Below are 23,469 nucleotides of genomic sequence, written 5' to 3'. Positions count from 1 at the left end.
CAGGTATACTCACGGGCTGCTGCGGTCGCTGTACTCATTCGCCACAGTCTCAATCCTCCGGCTCTGGCTACCACGACGCAGCAACTCTGGAAGCCCAGACCAATTCCCACCACCAACATGACTGCAGCCGGAGACACTGACAGCTCACCGCACAGGGGATCCAGAGAGTGACCACACCACGCCCCTCCACCGAGAGATGAATGCCTTTGTTTATTATTGGATAAGACGAGGATGGCGCCAGGTTTAAGACAAGTTCAGCGGCCACAAGCTGCAAGGACCAGCCACAGCGATGCTCCCCCACTGACACCCCTGATCCGCTGTCCATGTTAGGCTGGCCCTGATTGTCGACGAACACCCAATGTTACAAAAAAAAAAGAGTAAAAAAAGATGTAAAAAAAATCAAGCAGCCTGCAATCGGCCTCATTACGTCCCCGGCCTACCGGTAAAATTCCCGGTAAGCCTTATGGCCAATCCGCCCCTGATTGTCCAGTTCACTGACCCAGCAATCCTACCGCATAGTTCCAGCAAGTGGTTTTTGGTGAAGATCGTTCAGCCGCGAGATCCATATCCACCAGCGGCATTACGGCTGTGTACAGCCGAAATTGAAGTCTACACTCTCAAGCCGATGTACAGAGCTACGGCTACATCACGGGCCCTATGCAGCTCTATTGCCCACTGAGGTATATATACTTGCAGACCTAATTACGGGACTAAACATCGGACCAGGTCTGTATAGTACCGATTATATATCCAGTGAGTGAGATCAATGTCTTTAATGGGACTGTATTACCGGGATTGACGGCTGTCGCCTACCACTGTGCAATTTGTACACGATTTACAGAAGTCAATATTTCTTCTATTAATGGTGATATCAACTATAGTGATTACCAGTGTGGTCACACTACTCTTTTCATCGTTTCACTTCGTGCCTGCTATTATTGGGTCATTGGACTATGTGATTCACACGCTGCGGGACAATTTCATCATGTTATATAATCATTGAGGGATCAATCAGATTTGACATTATCATTTGATTGCTGCAGCATGTTTATTTGATATTTTCATAGTCTCACATTTATATGTGCAATTTTTCCACTGGCCAGTGGTTGCCTTTGTTTTATATGGTTTTATTAATAAAGGGTTTTATTCTATCACTGCACGGATCTATTATTGGATGGTATGTATCTCAGTAGTCAGCGCTGTTGTAAGTGGTTTTTTTTTGTAGTTTCTGTTTTTGAGATCTCATTGATCTCTACAGCTGCAGACACTGCTTTACTCTCATCCTCCATTTAACTATCATTTCTCCGTGCGTCAGGTGTTTGGATTCATCTTTTTGCTGGGCCTAGGGGAGGAGTTTTTTCTTCATAAGGTGAACCTTGGACCCTCCTCCTTAGCATGCTCTTTCACTGTGACCGAGGCATGCCAGAAGTAGCAGAACTGTTTTAAGCCCTCCTCTACCCTTCCATGCTAACTCTGCTACTAGGCCTAGATCTGTTACACAGGTTCATTTTTCTTTAGTTTGCTAAGTGTTCTGTTTGTTGTTTACTCTCTTCTCTGCCTTTTCTGCTATGTCTGATAACTGGAGTTCTACTGGAGCAAAGACTGTAAAAATTACGTCTGTAAAAAATTACATGTTGTTAATGCCATGTTAAATTACTTCTGGGGCAGTCAGGCGCAAATGTCCTTTATGCAGATTGTCAGCTGGAGGTTTTGTTGCGGTCTGTGCCTGAGTATTGATGTAGTGGAGCCTGCTTGGGCTAAGTTTTTAGCTAATGCTGTTGTTGAGATTGCTCAGCTCATCCGTTCTCGTGAAAGGAATCCTTCCCAAATCCCCTCAGCCTCAGGGGTAGATAGTGGAGGATTGAGGCCTAACCAAAGGCTAGTGTGTCCCATGGAGGCAGTCCAGGAGAAGCCTTTATGGGCCAGAAATTTGGCAACCTCTGTGCAGGGTTTAACTAGAGTTTCTTTCTTCCTAGGAAGGATGTTATATCCTGCCATACCTTTGGCCTCTCGCAAACACAGATGTTTAGTTCCCCAGCGGGAATTGGGATCAGATTCTGATGATCTCTCCTTGGAAGTGGATGAAGTTGTTGGTGGTTCTGAGAAGGATACTTCTTATTTTGAAGAATTTCTTTTTACTCGACAGGGAGTTGATGAACTAATTCAAACGGTGCGCCTGGTACTGGATATTGAGGATGCAAAAGTTCCGGATATTATGGGAACCTGATTATTTAAGAGGAAGTCTGAGAAGGGTATATCTTTTCCTTCTTCTCACCAGCTTGAGAATTTGCCGGGTGAGGCATGGACCAGACATGAGTTTCAGGTAAACTGCAGTACTGTTATCCTTTTCCATTAGAGGATACAGTAAAGTGGGAGGTACCACCTAAGGTGTATGCCTCAGTAGCAAGGTTGTCTAAGGCAACAACAATTCCCATTCCAAATGCTGCGAACATTAAAAATGGTTCAGACCGTAAAGGTGGAATGTAAGCTTAAATCTATTTTTGTGGTGGCAGGGGCTTCTCTAAGACCCATTGTAGCCTCTGCATGGGTTAACAAGGCAGTAAAGAGGTGGGCAGAACAGCTTTCTGAAGGCCTGAAAACTGGTTAGGCCTGGATCTGAATTGTTGCCTTTACTGGAATAGGTTCAGGGGGCCACGGAATATTTTGGGGAAGCAGCCTTAGATGCTGGATTTATTGCAGCTAGAGTTTCAGCTTCATCAATTTCAGGTCGCCTTGCTATTTAACTCAAAGCGTGGCAAGCAGATACTGAGTCCAAGCATACTCCTTGAGTCTTTTCCTTTCTCTGGAGATGTGTTATTTGGTCCTGAGCTAGATAAGATTATCAGCCAGGCCTCAGGGAGAAAATTTATTTTCCTTCCTATGAATACCTCAAGATCTAGATCAGCCACTTTTCGCTCCTTTCGATTCTCAAGAGAATTTTCATCCAGAAAGTCTAGGGGCCAGTCCCCCCGCAGGCAAATTACAGGTGGGAGGTCGGACCCGAGGGGAAATTTGCGGAGGGGGAGACAAGCCTGAGGGTCCAGAAGCCCTGACAAATCCACTGCATGATGGCCATTCTGCTCACGCAGATTCTTCTGTGGTAGGAGCCCGTTTACTTATTTTCTGGAATCAGTAGTTTAAGTCCACCACGGATGCCTGGGTAAGAGGGATTGTGGCGCGAGGGTACATTTATAGACCTACTTGGATCCTCCCTCAAGAAGATTTTTCACCGCGGGGCTTCCCGCAGCCCAGACAAAACATCTTGCCGTTCAGGCCATACTTGGTTGTTTCGGTCCCAAATCATCAAAAGGACTTTAGATTTCTATTCAAACCTTTTTCTTGTTCGGAAATCGGATGTTCATTCAGGCCCATCTTGAATCTGAAAACCCTAAACACCCAGCTCAGGGTGGCAGATTCAAGAAGGAGTCCCTGAAATCATTGGTGAACGGCATGGAAAAGAACGAGTATATGATGATATTGGATATCAAAGATGCAAATCTACACAGGCCTATTTGGGAAGGTCATCATTGCCTTCTGGGGTTTGCCATTCATTTTCACCAATTCCAGTTTTGATCGCTTCCTTTCGGGCTGGCTACAGCCCCAAGGGTTTTTACTAAAATCATGACCATCATGGCGGTTCTGCTACGGTCCAGTGGAATCAGGATTATTCCCTATTTGGACGATCTGTTAATAAAGGCAGTTTGTCCTGCAAATTTCTGGTTTTCCATAAGGACGGTTCTGCGGACCAGACCCTCATTCCAGCCTAAGGTGATTTCTAAATTCCACCTTAACCAGGACATAGTTATTCCGGCTTTTGTTCTCAGTAGATCTCCAGAGGAAGAGGACTCTCCAATATCTGGATGTAGTCAGAGTTTTGAAGACCTGTGTCCAGAGGACTTGTGATATTCCCTAGACAGACTTTTGGTCCTATATGAGGCCCATAGAAGGGGGTGGCCAGTATCAAAGGTATCTATTGAAAGATGGATTATGGCAGTAATTCATCAGGCTTGATACAAGTTTAATGTGTTTGCATCTGCGGTTGCCAGTTTTGGGATGAAGATGCTGTGCACCGCCTCCCCCTACCCGGAAAAGATGAATTGGGGATGCCCCCAATATCCGTGGTCACCCAATAGGAGGAAGGAGTAAACTAGATTTTATACTTATGTTAAATCCTTTTCTCTTACTCTATTGGGGGACACCGGACGCCCTCCCCATTATTACGCTTTGGTTCTCTCGTTATATTTGTGTTCTCATACTCTGTTCTGCGGGGCTTAGTTAGAAAACAACTGATTAGTGCTCCGGCAGGCAGGTGTATGGTGGAGGAAGGGGAGGAGCTACACTTAAAAGGTTTTGAAATTTAAAGTGCCCTTGCTCCTATACTACTCGAAATACCCCAATGTCCGGTGCCCCCAATGGAGTAAAAGATAAGGATTTAACATAAGTATAAAATCTAGTTATAGAGGTGGATACAATTATTACACTTTACTCACTCATACCAGAGAGCCAGATAAACTCCTTTTGGAGGGATACTGGCTATTGTAATTTGTGTCGCTATCATGTAGGTTTATCCATCATTGGCTCAGTTTTTTAAGTGTGTATCTGGTGATTTTCTATCTGTCTGGCAATGCTCCACTGAAACTCGGGGCTGATCATGAAACTTAATCCTACATAATCCTACATTGATTATTTTTTTTGGCAAGTTTTTAAGTTTTTGGCATTTCATGGTCTTGGTTAGGAATAGATGTGTTCTTCTCTTCACAGCACAAACTGTCCCTGTTGTATCATTCCTCATTTTTCAGATAGAAACACTTCAGTCTTTTGCTGCAAACAGGTCTTCTATCACTCGATTAGTAGTATTTAATTAAATGCATCTTTCTTGTTTTTGTCTTAAACACTAAGTTCTGTTAAGTCTTGTTTGTGATTTTATACATTTATATCAATGATTTGGTGATTCGGGCATACAGCTAATTGGTCACTTGAAGTGCTTATAGTTTGAAATAGTACTTTGCATCATCCACCAGAATGTATTCAACCTACTAAACTGGGGATTAAGTAAATGTCATTAAGAAGGAGAAGTTTGTCAATATTTTAGCTTGGCAAATTGTTATTATGCATAATTAATAGAACAGGTATAATCATTTATAACTGAGAACTGTGATATAAATATCATTAATAAAAACAAGTATGTAAATCTTTTATCTTAACAATTTGGTATTGATAAAATAATTAGTTTATAACAAGTATTATTTAAAACATAATCATATAATTTGTTTTAACACTACTTTTGAAGGTTAGATTGAATATATATGATTTTATTTTATACCATGTGATTTTAGCAATGAGTCAAGTGTTATATCCTGTTATTTATGAATAGAGCATATAGAAAATTAATTATAAATATTTATATTTATTTGATAGTGCGTTTCTGGAGTATAAATATTTAATGTGAATTAGAAATTAAAAAGTTATCCAAATTAATTAATTCAAATATATGCCAACAAAATTTGTTTAATACATTAAACATGATTTGTGTAGTGAATGTGTGCTCAATTGAGACATTCTATTTGAATGTGAAATAATTGAAGCGATAGGTATATGAAGTTTATTTGTTGTGAAGAAATGTAAAGTAAAAGGATTTTTTGTATGACTGCTATACTTAATAGTGGAATTAAAAGTAAATTTTAGAAGTAAGATATACATCATTGTTGTCGTATAATAATAATTAGTAAAAACACAGTGATATCACAAATCTAATGTTATTTAATTTGGATTAGAAAGGGTTAATATTTCACCAAGTACCAACCAATGGACAACTGCATAATGAAAACCAGCAATTGGGCAGAAGCAGTTTAAAAGTCCCACTCCAATTTCAAACTGGCCTGCCTTGACAAAGTTATCCCAATGAAACGCGTGTTTGTTTATCTGACTAAATTCAGGCTTTAATATGCTAAATTATATTCTTAACCATGACCATTAAATGCTAAAAACTTTTCAATCTTGGATTAAGTACCATAGCAGCTAAGCTAAATCAATTAGCCCTGATTAGCCCCGAGTTTCAGTGGAGCATTGCCAGGTAGATAATAAATCACCAGATACATACCGTATTTGCCGGCGTATAAATCGACTGGGCGTATAAGACAACCCCCCCAACATTTCCACTCAAAATATAGTTTGTTATATACTCGCCGTATAAGACTACCCCCTCTTCCGCACACCTTCCACACACCAAATAAAACGTAAAAGAACATCAGATTTGATTTCAACATGTTAATTTATATTCGAATGCTTATGACTTGCAGGAAAACTGTCACAAGGCTGATGTTATCAAACATGTACAATAAACATAAAACAGTGCAAGTTTATTAAGGAGTATGACAGACACATCAAGAGTATAAACATTGGATCAGCAAAACCACGGGATAGGTAACATGTTTCTGGGGACACGCCCCCTTCGTCAGACAGTACCTGTCATTGTCACCATTGTACGGCCACAACGCGACCGCAGCGCCTCCGGCCAGTCCCTGCATCTCCCTGTAATTGGCACTAGTGCGCAAGTCCGCATGTGCGAGCTGCGTAGACAAGGGGCGGGCCGGAGCGCCGCTGCTTCCCGCCGGGCAGAACGGGCCGGTCACGCCGAAAAGGCTGGCACCCCTGTATCGCTGCTGATGCTCGCCGCAGCCACGCAGATGACCCGCCGTGGCCACACTGGATACCGCGCGATACTGGATGGTATGTAGAATGAGGTGGGCGGGCATCGAGAGGCCACTATGGGCACCGGGCGAGTATCGGAAGGCCACTATGGCAGCTATGTCTATCCCAACTGAAGTGCACCCGGCGTACAAGACGACGCCCCCACTTGGAGGCATGTTTTTCATGGCAAAAAAGTCATCTTATACGCCGGCAAATACGGTACTTGAAAACTGAGCCAGTGATGGATAAGCCTACATGATAGGGACATGAATTAGCCCTCCACAGGAGTTTATCTGGATCTCTGGTATGAGTGAGTAAAGTGTAATAATTGTATCCAGCTCTATAAATATTTTGAAGAATCCAAGCATAATATTTATTTAGTGTTGTAACAAATCAGGATCAACAGCTAAAAGAACCTAGATTGCAGCTATTGCTATAACAGACAAAAAAAACTTAATTAAATTTTGGCTTAGTTAGGAGATATATCAAAATATATGAAAGAGATTACAAGTAAACTCAACAGTTTTAAATTCACTTTTTTACTTTTGTTCTTTCGTTGTGTTTTTTTTTTTTATAAATTTATTTTAATTATGAAAAATAAAGGTAGATTTTTAAATTAAGATGGGTACCTATAATCCTCAGATGAGATGATACAATTTAACAAATTCTGTTCTTTTAATTTATGTACTTTTGTTTGCTCAGTAAGAAGTATTTTGCCACTCTCTTTAAGGTGAACTGACCATGGAGTGAGGGTAAATGTAAAAAATAGATAAATAAAAAATAAAAAATTAGGTCACGCATGACAGCAGCAAAATGAAAATATTTAAGTATAGATTCTGCCAGGTTTGAGTCTTCATACCACTAATAGACTTTTTGCTTTGATTCCCCTTAGAATGTGGTCAAGCTCATGAGAGGTCTTTTGCAATGTATGATGAGACAGGTAAATATGGTCACACTCCTTAAATAACAATTTATAACATGGGTATTGGTGAATTTTTTATTAGTGTTAAAAATGCCAGAAATAAAATGTATTGGTATGAGGCTTAAGGATTAATACACATTTTTGCAAATCATCAGTTGTAGGACATGTATTTAAAAAAAATATCTATCTCCTTTAATATACTTATAGCAGGCCAAGGGCCTGAGTCATTAAGGCAAAAAAGGAGTAGATGTTCTCTGGGACAAACCATGTTACAATTTAAGGGGTGCAAATTAGTTTATTATTTTGCACATAAGTTAAATACTGACTGTTTTTTCATCTATCACACAAATACTTGCTAGCTCTATTATTACACTGAAATTTAAAGTTGATCTAGTATAAATCTGTCGCCACATTTTAAATTTACCTCCCCCTCCAATGCAACATGGTTTTGCCCAGGTGCAATTGTTACTCCTTTTTTATGCTTTGCTCTCCTTAATGACTCAGGCCTCAAGTGTGTAAGTATTGAGTTCTTATATGTAGCCCACTGTTAAATAAATAAAAACATACCAAATGAAACTGTACATATTTGTGCAACATATTGTGCTGCAGTGTGTTTTTGAACACTGTTCTGTTTCAGTGTGTCTAATGCGCATTAACACAGTTGAAAATTTACATTCATCTCAATGGGACCACATTTTAAATGTAGTGTGATGTGGTTATTTACATATGTGAAAATCACATGCATTTGATTTAAGATAACCACTTCAAGCTTTGTTACAGATACATGATTAAATAGTAAAGCTTGGATGCATTTGTAAATGCAATGTGATTTATTTTCTAAAAATGTTATGTGGTTTTCTTACTTGCACTTTAATGTAACAAAAACACTTTGCAAGCTTGATAGGTGTACTGTTGCAGAAGTAATGATGATTATCTAATGATGTTCAATAACCAAATGCAAAATAATTGGATTTTTATCTACCGTCTTAAAATCATCTACGTCTTTGTATAATGATTTGCTCAATCCCTGTGTCACGGGCACTAGGAGTCTTTGCCCAGGATATCACCAGATGTAGTCTTACCAGAGTAGTGTATGCACACAGTGGTCTTCTGGTAGCAGGGTGACTAGCGGAACAGGAGAATCAGCAGATGGTGAGAGGATGCTAGAGGAAAGTCTATGACTAGCAGCAACAGGTTATGAGTTAAACAATATGAACACGAGGATCTTGATGGACGTGAAGACGTGAGGAAAGTCAGTGGTCTGCGTACAGCAAGTTGTACCACTGCTATAGTGAGAGGAATGTCCAGGGATAGATAGGAGGTAGTGAAGTCAGTGGTCTGCGTACAGCAAGTTGTACCACTGCTTGTAATGATGGGACAGGTTCCAGGTGCAAGTAGGTAACGGGGAAGTCAGTGGTCTGCGTATAGCAAGTTGTACCACTGCTTATAGTGAGGAAACTTGTAACTGGTGCCAATAGGAAACAGGGAGTCAGTGGTCTGCGTTCAGCAAGTTGTACCACTGCATATATAGATGAGGATAGGCACTAGGGTAGATGAATGGAGCATCAAAGGTAACACGGAGAGCACAAGGAACTTGATTCCAATGGTATATATAATATAATAGCAAATGACTAGCGCTGCTTGGAGATACAAAGTCACTACTGAGATCCAGGACATATGAGACAGTCAATAGCATCTATAACTTCGTGAGATAGAGGACTCCGTAGATGAGCAGAACACAGTCCAAGCGGATATGCAATAAACTGGTAAAGTCAATTAAAGATAAGCATACCGCGGTTCAGTTGAGCAGGCTGTCACGAGAGAAACACAGGGATAGCTGAGCGGCTGAACGCCGACACGAGTAGAGACCACAGGAGAGTGGTAGCGGTAATCCGTGTCTGTGAAGCACACAGACAGAGAACATAACACGAGAGGAGCAATGATGATTCTCGCGGAGGTCAGCAGGAATAGTAGACACGATGAAACACAGGAGAGTTGAAGCGGTCTGGCAACCGGCAATGCAGTAGTCAGGAATCAGCTAGGACTGAAGACACGATGAACACAGGAGAGTTGAAGCGGTCTGGAAACCGGTAGTGCAGTAGCGAGGAATCAGCTGGGACTGAAGACACGATGAAACACAGGAGAGTCGAAGCGGTCTGGAAACCAGCAGTGCAGTAGCGAGGAATCAGCTGGGACTGAAGACACAATAAAACACAGGAGAGTTGAAGCGGTCTGGAAACCGGTAATGCAGTAGCGAGGAATCAGCTGGAGCTGAAGACACGAGGAAACACAGGAACACCTTCAGAGACTCACAGGGAATGAGACTCCAAGATCAGGCCACGAGGTATTGACCACAGGTGCTTTAAATAGGGAGTGTTGCCTGATCAGCCAATTAACTAAAAGCAACAGGTCTGAAGAGTTCATAGAGGCTGCGCATGCGCAGACCATCAGGATGGCGGGCGGCCACGGTTCCTAACAACGGGAGAAGAGGCACTCACAGTCCGGTGAGTGACACCCTGTACATTTTTAGTATAACATGAATACACTATGAATTGAGAATTGTTTATTATGTGCACTTTCTGTAGGTTTCCAAAATAGAAGAATTTAAATACAGCCAGAGTACCAAGGATTCCCTACATGCCAAATATAACACGTGTACCTGTTCCACTGTTGTCGGAGATGACCAGTGGGGTCACCTGCAACTTGATGCTACTTCCATTTATCTGCTGTTCCTGGCACAGATGACCACATCTGGTAACCTAGCTCTGTGACGTTTTCTAGGACTGATACCTTATATAAATGTATAACATAAATAGAAAAGTGCTATTAATGCAGCACTAATATATTGTTTAAGGGTTTTTCACATTCTGACAAATGTGATTTTTATTTGCACACACATTCCACCATTCTTTTTAAACAAAAATATACTTTGTGCATTGGTTCATCTTCATTGCCCTTGAATATAACATAGCTCAGCTCTGTGCATTGATATAGTTGCATCAGTGTTGTTGTATGAAACGGCAACAAAAATAAATAACTCCTAGAATAATGGTAGTGAAAAACGAATGTAGTTAATTTGGTGGCAGGGCAAGTATTGTCAGTAGAGTAAATATTTCTAATGGTGGAAAACCATTTAAATAATTTAAACTGAAACAAGGTGCTTTGTGTAACTGTAATATGTTTTTTGAAATTTAAATTTTACTATCTTGACTTTACATAACCTATGCTACTCTACTTATGTCCACTAAATTGCAGTGTTAGCCCAGTATTTTAGCATAAACTAGTCAGGGCAAAATTTTACTTTTGAGTATTACTTGCTCTACTGTTAAACATAGTTCCAGTAATTATGTTTTTAAGAACTCACTGGGTACAGAATTATTCCTGCTTTTTGTTTTTTTTTGTTTTTGTTTTTTAGATACTTTTATTTTTAGACAATCCCATGTTTTCTTGTTCCCTCTTATGTTCTCTGAGAAACACTCAGTATATTATTTAAAGTAAGAACAGGAAAACAAGTTCCTTTTTTATATTATAGTATGTACATTCAATTTGTAATATTTTTACTTATTTTTAGGTCTCCATATAATCTACACATTAGATGAGGTGAACTTTATACAGAATTTGGTGTTTTACATAGAAGCAGCATATAAAACAGCGGTAAGAGTGTTGCCTACTGAAGGTTATAGCTCACAAATCACATAGAATAATTGGATCATGTACTGAAGTTTCTATGTAATGTGGTCTGTATATTTCTGTAGGACTTTGGGATGTGGGAACGTGGTGACAAGACAAACCAGGGCATCTCTGAGCTAAATGCCAGCTCAGTTGGAATGGCCAAGGTGACTAGTGGAGTGTACCACATAATGTGCCCCTCTCCCTGTTTCTTATTCTACTGTCTTCTACCTTTCTTTTATCCTCTACCTTTCTTTTATCCTCTCCTGTTCTGAAACTGGTACACTTTCATTATTTACATTTATGCTATCTCTACCCTTCACTTATGTTCTCCTGTTCCCTGATTGACACCTATTTTTCCTAATCTTTAACCTCATAAATTTTGTGTCTTCCAGGCTGCCCTGGAAACGTTGGATGATCTGAATTTGTTTGGTGCTAAGGGAGGACCTCAGTCTGTTATTCATGTGTTGTCTGATGAGGTTCAGCATTGTCAGGTACAATAATTGCTATGGTTATTCTTTGCAAGCCTTGTCATTGATCCTTGCAATACATTGACTATCTCTATCCTCTCTACCAGTCTATTCTCCAATCCATGCTTCCAAGAGCCTCTACGTCCAAGGAAATTGATGCTGGAGTTCTTTCTGTCATCTCATTTCCAGCTTTTGCTGTGGAGGATCCGCAGCTGGTGGAAATCACTAAGCAGGAAATCATCGACAAATTACAGGTGTCGCCTGACCCAAATATAAAATCTCTTGTTTAATCCTATTGTATTATCCACCCTTCTAGATAGCATCCATTACTTTGTTAAATCTCTCCGTTTAAATAATCAGTGTGCTGCTGACTACCATAATCTATATATCTATGTTTCATATCCAGCCTGTTGCAGCTATTCTGACTTTACCAATACTGCAAAAATGTTTAAAATGTATGGCCACCATTTTCCAGGATAATCCTCCGTCTTTTTCACAGTTAGAACCCAAACAGTGGAGTTCAAAACTAGAAAACACACATTTTCTCTGTCCTACCACTGGGGGACACTGCGTTACCTTGGGGGTATAGTAGGTGGGTCTGGAGTTAGGCACTTATAAACTTGTTTGTTTCCCTGACTCATCCCCCACTATGCCCCTCCTCTGTAGCTGACTTCAGTTGTTGTAAGTGCCTTCTGGAGAAAGGTCACTTCTGTATAGGCTCCTGCCTATACTTAGTTTAGCATTAGGTTTTCCTGTTTTTATTTTTCTTTCCTTTTCAGGTGCAGCGCTTGACTGAAAAGACCCAGAGGAGTGAATAGTCCCGGGGATTAATTCACTCTGAGTTCCAGCACAGGTAAGCAGCACTTCAGCACGCTTCCCTCGCACCTCTGCCGGCAGTCATCCCCTAGAGAGAACGAGCAAAGGGGCCATGTTTAATTTGTTTTAATTATGCCTTTAAAGGCAAACTTTTCATTTGGGCCATTTTTTATTATATATTTGGCCTTATACACGGCCGCGGCCACAATCAGATATGCGGGCGGGAGTGAAGGTGTCTCCACCTCTCCTCTCCGCCCGCAGACTTGCCCGCAGCCTCCCCCCCTCCTCCTCTGCCCCTAGACAACGAGCGGTGGGGGAGAAGGACAGGCATCGCGCTCTGTGGAGGCGATGAAACTGTCAGTGAGACCGCACGCACCCTGGGCACGGCAGCACGGCGGTTCTCACTTTCCCCCGGCTGCAGCCATATTCTGTATATGGGCTGAGCGGCGGTGAGCAGGGGCGGACATGTTAGGAGAGGGGAGTGCACCTCCCTCCCTCTCTCTCCCTAATGGCGCGAACGGTGGCCATCTTGGATCCGGAGCGCACACACATCAGTGCATGCTGTTCCTGACTGCCTCTCTTCACCTGGTAATGTTGGATCGTTTTTAATCATATTTGTAAACGATTGTCAGCCTACTTGCCACACAGTCAGGACTTTTATTTCAGGATCCTGTGACTGCTGTATATATTATAGAATTACCTATTTGACAATATTGGTAGTTCCTATCCTCCTGTGACATATTTTTCTTTTAAGGCAGATATACATTGATATGGGATTACATAGCTGTATGATATTCCATATGGTGACTGTGAATGGAATGTTTCCATAACTCTGGTAAAGGGAGTTCTATATATATATATAAAATTCCTTTTGTTATGTATAGCCTCAGTTCCACAAGCATTGTGGCTGGGTAACTTTTATACAGTTTTCCAGATATGCGGTATGTCTCAGGAATTACCTAGAGGGTAATAAACACGCTGTTTTATATGCTCTACATTATTTATGTGGCACAAAATTAATATACAGTGTTATCCCGTGGTAGGCTGGTTGGTCTGTATTGCAATATGTATATATATGTGTACATCAGGAGCTGTGGCTCATCTGATATATACACGGTTTTAATTACATGGTGTTGTGGTTTCTATTTCCATAATAGCACATATATATATTACCTGTTTAAAATATAGAACAGATTTATTCTGTGTCTTTTTTATTGCTGTTATATCAGCCTACAATCGGTGACTCCTCCAGGAGTAGATTACTCGCTGGTTGGCACACTCTGAAATTGTTATATATTTATGTGAATATGTGTCTTCAAAGTATATTGCTAGACAAAATTATTTCCTGTTACTTTGCCTACCGTTTCATTATGTTTTCTGACGGATCAACTGGGAAAAAGGAGTGACATTATATATGTGCGAAATGTAATTTTTGAATTATCTTTTCCACAGCCTAGCCCGAATGCCTCGGCACAGACTGCGGGGCTAAGGTCTACAAACAGGGTGCTCCCATTTCAGTGTCAGCTGTTTTGCAGAAACAGGTCTGGTCTAAATCACTGTCACGTCTGGTGGCCGAACACATTAAGGTGATTTTTAAGTTTGAAATGGTACGTGAGTATACCCTTTTTCATGCTTCTACACATGTTTACACTGTGCTGGTTAAGCTCCCACACAGCTTATATCTGTCCGCTAACACAGAAGCAGCATTACGCTGTTCAGGTATAAAACCATCCGGACAAAGATGCTGTTGTTCACCATCTTTCACAGATGGAGAGGATTTTATCTTTGACTGTTGCTACAGTCAAAATAAGGATGTAGTTTATCCCTCACCAGAGGATGTCTATTTCCATCTTGTTTTTACTATCAAGAGGAATATTCTTGCTGATTACACTCACGAGGTGGATAATCCCAGCTTAAACTGTACACAGTTTTCGCATTTGCAAGACAAACAGTCTATACTTGGTTTTCAACCTAAGTTTTAGTGACACCCTAGTTGGGAAAATGTTTATCCTCATATCTTAAACTCGGAGTCTGTCTTTTCTCAAAGACCAGGTAAACAGTAATAGGCTGGCTAGGTTTTCACCTTCCCTAACTCTCCAGAGTCAATACAAGGGAAGTAATCCCTGTTGGTGACAATCCTGTGGCTTTTCAGTTCGCTTATTCTGCTGTCCCCGGCGGGAGCAGACAAAGAAGTCCTCCTACACACAGCAGGGGCTGGTAAAGGATTTTATCTAGTGGCTTTCAAACAGAAGAAGTGCTCTAGCCTTTATTCACATTAAGGGTTAATGGGGTGGTTTGTATTCACCCAGCAGCATCATAGCTGGTAGGCATACAGCTATTCAGCTATGATACCTATAGTTAGCCACATGCTCACAGGACTACGTTCCAATATCGGAACTCTCAATTTGCTCTATTACAAAATGAGTATCCAAAGGCTTCTGGCGGTAGGTGTGCTTTCTTTGTTTTATGTAAGCGACACCAGGCCATGATGTTTACGTGTTCCATCCGTTGATCCTCTCTGTTGATCTGAGGTCAGGGTGCCATATTCCGAGTCAGGCTTAGCCTTACAGGGGTGGTTATAGTTTATGTGCTGTGGAAATCAGGTAAACATCCATAGATTTGTGGACATTCCCCGAAGGTGGAAGTTATTTATTACACACAACGCTTAGCTTACAGCTAGACGTTTTCAGCCAGAACATTATACTTGCAGACTCTCAGCAAGAAGCAGGACTGCATTATTGGGTTCACAGGTGATCACTTTGAACCTACCCAGCTTTTCGCTTGTTCTACCACGCTAGAAGCGTTGGCTTATGCCTTATCTTCTAGTTCGGGGTTTTCAATAGCTTCCTACCAAAGAACACGCTCATTTCTTTTCTATACAGTTCCAAATTGCTCTTGGCAGAATTTCCTTTCGGTTACAGGAGTTTCTGTTTTGCAAAATAGGGTAGCAAGTTTCTACTGGTATCTTTGGTTCTCCTTGTTCGTAACATCTCCCATGTCTCAACAGGGAGATTCTTATCAAGGAAGGCTGATTTCATGGCTTTGGACGTGCATAGCACCCCTTTGCCTTAATTTACTAATTTACCTTTCGGGTGGTGCTTAGTCACATTGTTTTTATTAGTGAGTCAGTTGTTCTTCTTGGACAGAGGGTCAGAAAACCTGTAGAGATTCGGTCTCAGAATGCAGTGCTGTTGCATATTTGTAGCACTCATGCAATTCCCGTATCCTAATGCAGGATAGGGGTCGACCTGTGTATGGTCGGAGGGGTGTTCCTTGTGCCATCCTATGGGCCAAGCTAGACCAACTTATTATTATTATTGTTATTGAGGGCCTAATGCCTTAGCAATCAATCCTTTAACAGGTAGAGTGGGTCACCTCAGGGTAATACCTTTGTGCTCTCCTGGTTAGGTCATAGGGCTCTCTAAGAGGGAGCCCAGGTTCTTTTCACATGTTAACCTGTTTTCTCTATCGGCTCTCAATCTAATGACCCTTAGGTGGATTTGTCCATAGCCAAGTCGGTTCTTCCTATAACTTAGGAGGTGATTCACAGCTCCAATTTCCTTGTGGGAGTTCAAGAGTTTCTAGGAGGGGGCGCATCCCAGCTAGTCTGGTGGTCCGCCGTATGTCTCACAGAGCAGTGTTCTACTGTTTTAGGGGACTTGTGTTGTCGTCCCTCTTTTCCCGTTTTCAGAGCAGCCTCATCTCGTAGTTCGGCTCTTTTTGTTTTCATCATCTGGTTTGACGTTGTGGCATCGGATGGCTAACCTTTTCGGCCAGGGAATCCTTGCAGGGAGATGGTTGCTACCTTCAATTCAGCGGTAGAGATTCTTCCTCAGCTGTTTTCTTTGGGCTAGAAATTATATTTGGTGTAAATTTCTGAAATTTCACACGTCCCACTCAGGAATCTTTTAAAGAGTTTTCTTTACCAGCTGGCTTCTATGGGGTCTACGCCCTTCTTCTTGTTTCTTTGTTGCATGCCTTTGCATTCACAAATGCAGGGTTTTGAACACAAAACATTGCGCACAGCCGTTCCAGAGCATTCCCGCCCTTGGACACAGCTTTGGTAGCTCCCCAAGGTAACGCAGTGTCCCCCAGTGGTAGGACAGAGAAAAGAGGATTTTTACTCACCGTAAAATCAGTTTCTCTTACTACACTGGGGGACACTGCGCGCCTTCCCTTGCTCTGAAAGTAGTGCTATCTTTGGTGTTGCTTTCTAGATTGCTTCTTCTCTCTTCCTGGCTTGGCTATACAAAACTGAAGTCAGCTACAGAGGAGGGGCATAGTGGGGGATGAGTCAGGGAAACAAACAAGTTTATAAGTGCCTAACTCCAGACCCACCTACTATACCCCCAAGGTAACGCAGTGTCCCCCAGTGTAGTAAGAGAAACTGATTTTACAGTGAGTAAAAATCCTCTTTTTCTTTTATGTCCAATCAAGTAACTGCATTTCTGCGTTAAAGTAGAAAGTCAAAAGAAAACCCCCAATGCCAAAGTTGCCAATTTAGCCTCACAGGGCGTAGGGGAGGGGGTTCCTTCTGAACCCAAAATGGCAATCTTGTTCACTACTACTTATAGTCAAATATACCATTTACGAAATACAACTTCCATTCTTAAATTATGTTTGTGATATAGTCATCACCCCATATGTCCACTCTTACTGTAAACCGTTCCTATGTCATGGTGAAAGCTTGTTTCTTTCATTTGCAACTGATGACTTTTTGTATATTCCCCAGTAACAAAAGTTTTTATTAGACAAATCTTTGTTTTGATCTAGGATAATACATACATATCTAATAGAACAGATTATTTGAGTTCCATAATTGATTTCCCTATTAATGTGTACATAGCTATTACCTTGGCCTATAGCTTCATTGTTTATAATTGTAAATAATAATAAAAAAGTGATTGCTTCATATGTAAGTTTGATATGACACAACAGATATTTTTAGTGCATGCACAATGTAAAACAGTTGTCTATCTACATTTTCTCTTATTGGATTGATTGTCATGGCCATATTTCAGGTCTTTACCAATTTGCTAAAAAATGTGAACAATAGCACTTCCAATACAAAACAAACCAGATTTTAAAAGTGACTCTTCGGCATAATAACTTTTAAAATACTTCTATTTTTATTTAAATTGAAAACAGACATCAGGATTCCAGTGTATTTATTGCATGAACTGAGGTTCTTGTACATTTAAACCGCTATCATTTTGTTCATTTGACTTTTGGACTGATACTTTGATTCCTTTTTCTTTCTTCATGTTATGTTTTGCATGATTGTTGTTTTGGGTGGACGAATATCCACACATTTGTAGGATCAGAAGTGCCATCTCAGATTCCTACTTTTTGTAACTTATTTTGTATTGGGCTTTATTGGATTGTGTGCAGGTAGACGGAGGGGAGCTCTCTGATTGGTTGCAAAGGTAGACCCATTCCAGTAGTTTTCCAATATCATCTCTCAGTCCGCAGGAAGGAAGAGCTCTTTTCTTTTTGTAAGAGGTTACATTCTAGACATCTTAGGGCCGCCTCTAAACCGTTTATTTTCCACTCCCCTTCCAAGAGACAGAGCCAGGAGACTGGCCTTGCAAGGGGCCATTCAGTCCCGGTTATCGACAGGAGGGATTGTCCCAGTCCCCAAGGAGTAGGAGGGTTTGAGTTACTACTCAGACCTATTTCTTGTGCAGAAACCTGACTTGTCTTTCCGGCCCATTCTGAGCATTAAGTCCCAAAACTTACACTTGAGGGTACACTTATACTTGCACTCAATGATCAATGCTGTGGAATGAGACAAATTTCTCACCTCCATGGACTTAAAAGATTCGTTTTTCCACATCCCAATATAGGAAAGCCACCACAGACTTCTCAGGTTTGTGATGGAAAAATCCCATTACCAATTCAGGACATTACCCTTTGGTCTGGCTACAGCACTAAGGGTATTTGCGAAAGTTATGGCGGTCATGGCAGCTCTCTTAAGGAGCAATGGGGTGACTGTCATATCGTACCTAGATGACCTTTTGATATAAGGTATTTTAAAGGGTATTCTGCCATACTGTTGCCCATAGTTAGTTAGTTGGTCACCAGCTGTTTAATACCAGACTTTTAAAGCCTGTTTTTTATGCATTTGAAGCACTGTTGTGCACATTTTGACTGTAAGGTATGTAACAATGTTTTGTAAGCGGTAGTCACAATCAAGAAAAATCTATTGTGGTTGAAATTAGAGATTTCTTCCATTCTGTGGTTTCAGCAGTAATGTAGGTCTGTGGGCCCCATATTGTAGTGAACCCGTGTCACTCAATGCTCAGACCAAGCATTTGTTTATTGGTGCTTTAGCCCAGTGACAGATTATGTACATGTGCCCCTATGTGTTCCTGATCTCGTTTACCAATGTCCTGTCCTTGTCTACACATTGAATCTCCTTTTCTGAGTTCCAGCATTATCCTCTCTCTAACACTGATATATTTTCTATTCCACTTTGTTATCCTGTTCTTAGTTCACTACTACCCTACTTGCGCTCTTTATACTGTTTTATCATGATAAATTTCTGTTTTTTTGTTGTTGTTTTTTTTAAATTATTTTATTGTATATAGGGCCGTTATGGATGTTGTCGGTTTCTGCGGGATGGGTACCGTACTCCAAAAGAGGTAACCGTTCCTTTGAAATATTAACTGTGATATAAAATAAGGTGATATGTGGAGTATTCGTGTAAATCTACCTGTAGTTTGTATGTGTTTCTGTATAGGTAAATAAATGGTTTCTATTAATAATTATGTGCTTGTTGTTTGTGCCAGGATCCCAGCAGACTATATTATGAACCTGCAGAGTTGAAACTGTTTGAGAACATTGAATGTGAGTGGCCACTGTTCTGGACTTATTTAATCCTTGATGGAATTTTCATTGGCAACATGGAGCAGGTGACACATTGAAGTTTATTGTGTGTTGTAAAATATTCCATAATATCTGAAAATGTTTTTTGACCTCTGTCAACTTTTTTTCTGTGCCCCAGGTACAAGAATACAGAGAGGCACTTGAAAGTGTTCTAATAAAGGGAAAGAGTGGTGTGCATCTAGTTCCAGAATTATACAGTGTTCCAGAAGACAGGGTGAGCCATCATGCATGTAACATATTGTATAGACTAGGGAAATTACAATATGTGAATGATTTCAGCTGGTTGACATCTTGTTTGCAGATTGAGGAAGAGTATGAACATCCGCACACTGTGGATCGCATACCCATGGGAAAGCTGCCACATATGTGGGGCCAATCACTTTATATTCTAGGCTGTCTTATGTCTGAGGTGAGATTTTGAAGAAAATTATTATTGATAATACAATATTTTGTAATATAAATATTAATTAATACAGTTACAAGTTCTAGGGGAAGTCAGCAAACAAAAATACACAGACAAAGGTATTAAAGGGTATATATAGACTCAGATTATTTGCTACAATTATTAAATAAAACCATTAACAATAATAATAGTAAAATATGTAATATAAATATGAAAGCGATAATTGAAGGTTTATAGTAATTTATAGATTGAGAACACCAGTATTTTATTACAGAAATCAACCCATTATCAGTTAAAATGCAAAATTACCCAAGTAACAGAAACTCCTACGATACACTAAATACTATAGAATAATGTATAAATCCATAATAAACTGTGTAACAGACATTAATTTGAAAAAGCCCACCTTATAGTTATTTAACTCATGTTAAGGCACCAGGTCACACAAGTGAGAACAAAATAACATTTGTTTGTCTTTTTTTATGGAATCCTGTTACATTTCTTGCACAATGTTCAAAAAAGCATAACAAACCCATGAATCTTTATACTTATAATATTAAAGCATTTCTATTAAGCACTAAGTTCTAATCTTAGTTTACCTACTTTGTCAAAGTTATGCAGCATAACAGTGATTTACCCTCACTTCTAGCAGCAGACTAGTTAAGATAACTTATCATCTGCCATTTTGCATGGGAAAACTTATAAATGCTAACTAAGGAGAATATTGCGGAGGCTCTTTACTGTAACATAATTGTATATGAAAGAATCCTCATAATTAATACATAGAAAACATCACTGATATGGCTCACATTTTTTGTACTTAGGCATAGTCTCCATGTGTTTAAAGGACACCTTGCAGCATTCCAGCAGTAATATACACAGCAGACAACCTTTAGAGTTGCCGGTTATATCACTAATGTTAGTGTGGATAGCAGAGTAGGGTAAATGGATCTCCATGACACTCCAAGGGGGCGATTCAATTAAGAGTGATAGTTCTGTATTTGCCTTGCAAGTTCTTTTGGCGTGCAAAATGTAGACAGTTAAGGTACTAATTGCGTGATAAAATATGCTTAAATCTGCTCTTTTTTTTCACCCCCCCTAGAGCTGTGAGTAAAAATCACTGAATGAAGCTTATTTTTCACACCATCAGTACCACAAAAATAAGGCGCAAGGCAACGACGGACACCTTGCTCCTATTTGAATCGCACTTTATATCTGTGTTGCATACTGTTATGAATCTAGCTTGAGAACATTCTTGTGTGGACAAGCCCTCAGCCTGGCTTAGGCTACATAGTCTATAGACAACAGTGTCAGGTAATTAATGTAGTTACCCACTTTTAGTAGCTCAATGAAAACTGATAGGTTATGCAGATTAGGGCAGAAAAGCTAAAAATCTGAACAATTAGAATTTATTTCAACAGAATAAAATTGGACAATACATGTGGGCTATATATGAATGATAAGCAATTCTAATTATATTGTAACTTTTATAAGCTCATATTGTATTGGTGCAGGGGAAAGCAAATGATAAAATTACCAATCGTCAGGGGAGGGCTGGCAGACTTTAGCCCGGGGGGCAAGCACACAGCACTGGCCCATAACTAGCGGCCCATCCTTAAAGGGTGGTTTTTGGTACAATATATATTTAATATATATATATATATTTATGCCCAGGCCCAGAGCTGGATTAAGGCTCTGGGGAGCCTGGGCATTTTAGACAGGGTAACCCCCTATGATGTAGCATGGATATCATTTTAGAGAAAAAATACACAGGCAATACTGTGTGCACCACTGTTAGGTGCACACAGTACTGCCTTCACGAGCAGTACACGGTGAAGCGGTACATACCTCCCAACTGTCCTAAGTGAAACTCAAATTCGGGACTGTCCCACCAGATTCAGGATAGTTGGCAGACTGTCCTGCTCTCTCCTACCTGTTCTTGTCACTGTCACCACTTGTGGCTGCTGGTTACTTTGGCTCTGGATCCTTGGAGGTCCTATTTGGTAAAAAAAAAATTAAAAAATGGGTACATGAAATTTAGAAAACTTCAACAATCCCTGGCATTAAATCAATATATCACCCAAGTTTTATAATTAGGCCCCCCTCTGTCCCAGCACCTATAGTCACACATGTCCCCCTCTGTCCAGCACCTTTAGTCACACATGTCCCCCTCTGTCCCAGCACCTTTAGTCACACATGTCCCCCTCTGTCCCAGCACCTTTAGTCACACATGTCCCCCTCTGTCCCAGCACCTTTAGTCACACATGCCCATCTCTGTCCCAGCACCTTTAGTCACACATGCCCATCTCTGTCCCAGCACCTATAGTCACACATGTCCCTCTCTGTCCCAGCACCTTTAGTCACACATGCCCATCTCTGTCCCAGCACCTTTAGTCACACATGTATCCCTATACCCTGCAGCTTCAATTTTTCCCCCCTACACACATTAACTCCCCCTTCCTCTTACCTTTTTGTACACGAGTGGCTCCAGGGACATAGAGAACTGCTGCAGCTCTGCACAGACCATAGAGTTCCAGCAGCCCCGCCTACACTTCCTACCATGTGACCACTGTGGTCACATGATCTGGTGATGTAGCTGTTACTGAGATGCGATGGAGACAGCCTTTGCGGTCTGTGCAGGGGCTGTCACATCGCAGAGTACTCACTGCAGCCGGATCATTCATTCACAGAATTCATTCTGTGAATGGATGATGCCCCCGCAGTGAGTACTTTGCGATGTGACAGCCCCTGCACAGACCGCAAAGGCTGTCTCCATCGCATTACCACTGGACCACCAGGCGGCCCAAAATACTGTTATGCTGTCCGGCCCGGGTGCCATCTGCCCCCCGGGCCAGCCCGCCCCTGGTGGTGGTACAGATGTGCGTTTTTAACTTTTGCTTAGCAGTTGTAAAGCGGTTAGAAGAACAGCAGAGGGTGTGAGTGAAAAATGGTGATCAAGTTTGGTAAATTAGAAGCAGAGAGGACTGTGCATAGAGGAAGTGCAGGGAACAAGAAGAGATAAAATATGTGGTAAATAAAGTAAGCACAGAACATGAGTTTGCAAATAATGTTTTTTTCTGGTAAATGTTTGAAGGTTTAATTCCACGTAGATATTTTTTTTTTTTTAAACAGAATGTTTCATGTAGCTAAAATATATTTTTTATGAGGCTCTGCCGTGACTCTTAACCAAGGAAAAGTAAATTGTAGCAGGAGGTTGGGGGGGATGAATGCTATAAATGTTCCAAAGTGCCTCTGCTCACTACATCATATTTCATTTGACTGTGGTCATTGTGGTAATCACATAATGTGGCAAGCTGTAAATCATTAATTACAGCTTGAATCAAAACCCAAAGGAAAAAAATTACCAAATCATTATTTCTTCTTATAGGTAATTAGATAAGCAGATTGATTTTTTTTTTGATTTTTTTTTAATAAAGTTAATAAAAAAACAAGCAAATTCAGTTTTTAGATGGAATTGCACATTTAGGTGTGATTTGTTATGTTTTTGCAATTGTTGCAAAGTTATATAGATATAATCTACAAATGATCTACTTATATTGTAGCTACAATGCAAGGCAGAAATGCTGTTTGTGGAACTCCCTTTTATCTTG

At 40.6% G+C, this 23,469-nt stretch overlaps 1 protein-coding gene across 2 annotated transcripts in view; it reads left to right on the top strand.

The window, feature by feature from the left end:
* Positions 1-23,469, top strand: part of PHKA1 (phosphorylase kinase regulatory subunit alpha 1) — a 237,486-nt gene that overhangs the window by 43,704 nt on the left and 170,313 nt on the right. For both annotated transcript variants that reach the window (XM_075184634.1, XM_075184633.1), the window contains exons 4-13: positions 7,583-7,630; positions 10,198-10,366; positions 11,184-11,266; positions 11,368-11,448; positions 11,677-11,775; positions 11,859-12,005; positions 19,158-19,211; positions 19,359-19,481; positions 19,574-19,669; positions 19,757-19,864. In XM_075184634.1, the coding sequence (XP_075040735.1) occupies positions 7,583-7,630; positions 10,198-10,366; positions 11,184-11,266; positions 11,368-11,448; positions 11,677-11,775; positions 11,859-12,005; positions 19,158-19,211; positions 19,359-19,481; positions 19,574-19,669; positions 19,757-19,864 (1,008 nt within the window). The remainder of the gene's footprint in view (positions 1-7,582; positions 7,631-10,197; positions 10,367-11,183; positions 11,267-11,367; positions 11,449-11,676; positions 11,776-11,858; positions 12,006-19,157; positions 19,212-19,358; positions 19,482-19,573; positions 19,670-19,756; positions 19,865-23,469) is intronic.

The sequence above is a fragment of the Mixophyes fleayi genome, chromosome 9 (genome assembly GCF_038048845.1).
Source record: "Mixophyes fleayi isolate aMixFle1 chromosome 9, aMixFle1.hap1, whole genome shotgun sequence".
In the NCBI taxonomy this organism is placed as follows: domain Eukaryota; kingdom Metazoa; phylum Chordata; class Amphibia; order Anura; family Limnodynastidae; genus Mixophyes; species Mixophyes fleayi.
The sequence above is the reverse complement of the archived record's forward strand: the minus strand, read 5'-3'. Positions and strand labels throughout refer to the sequence as shown.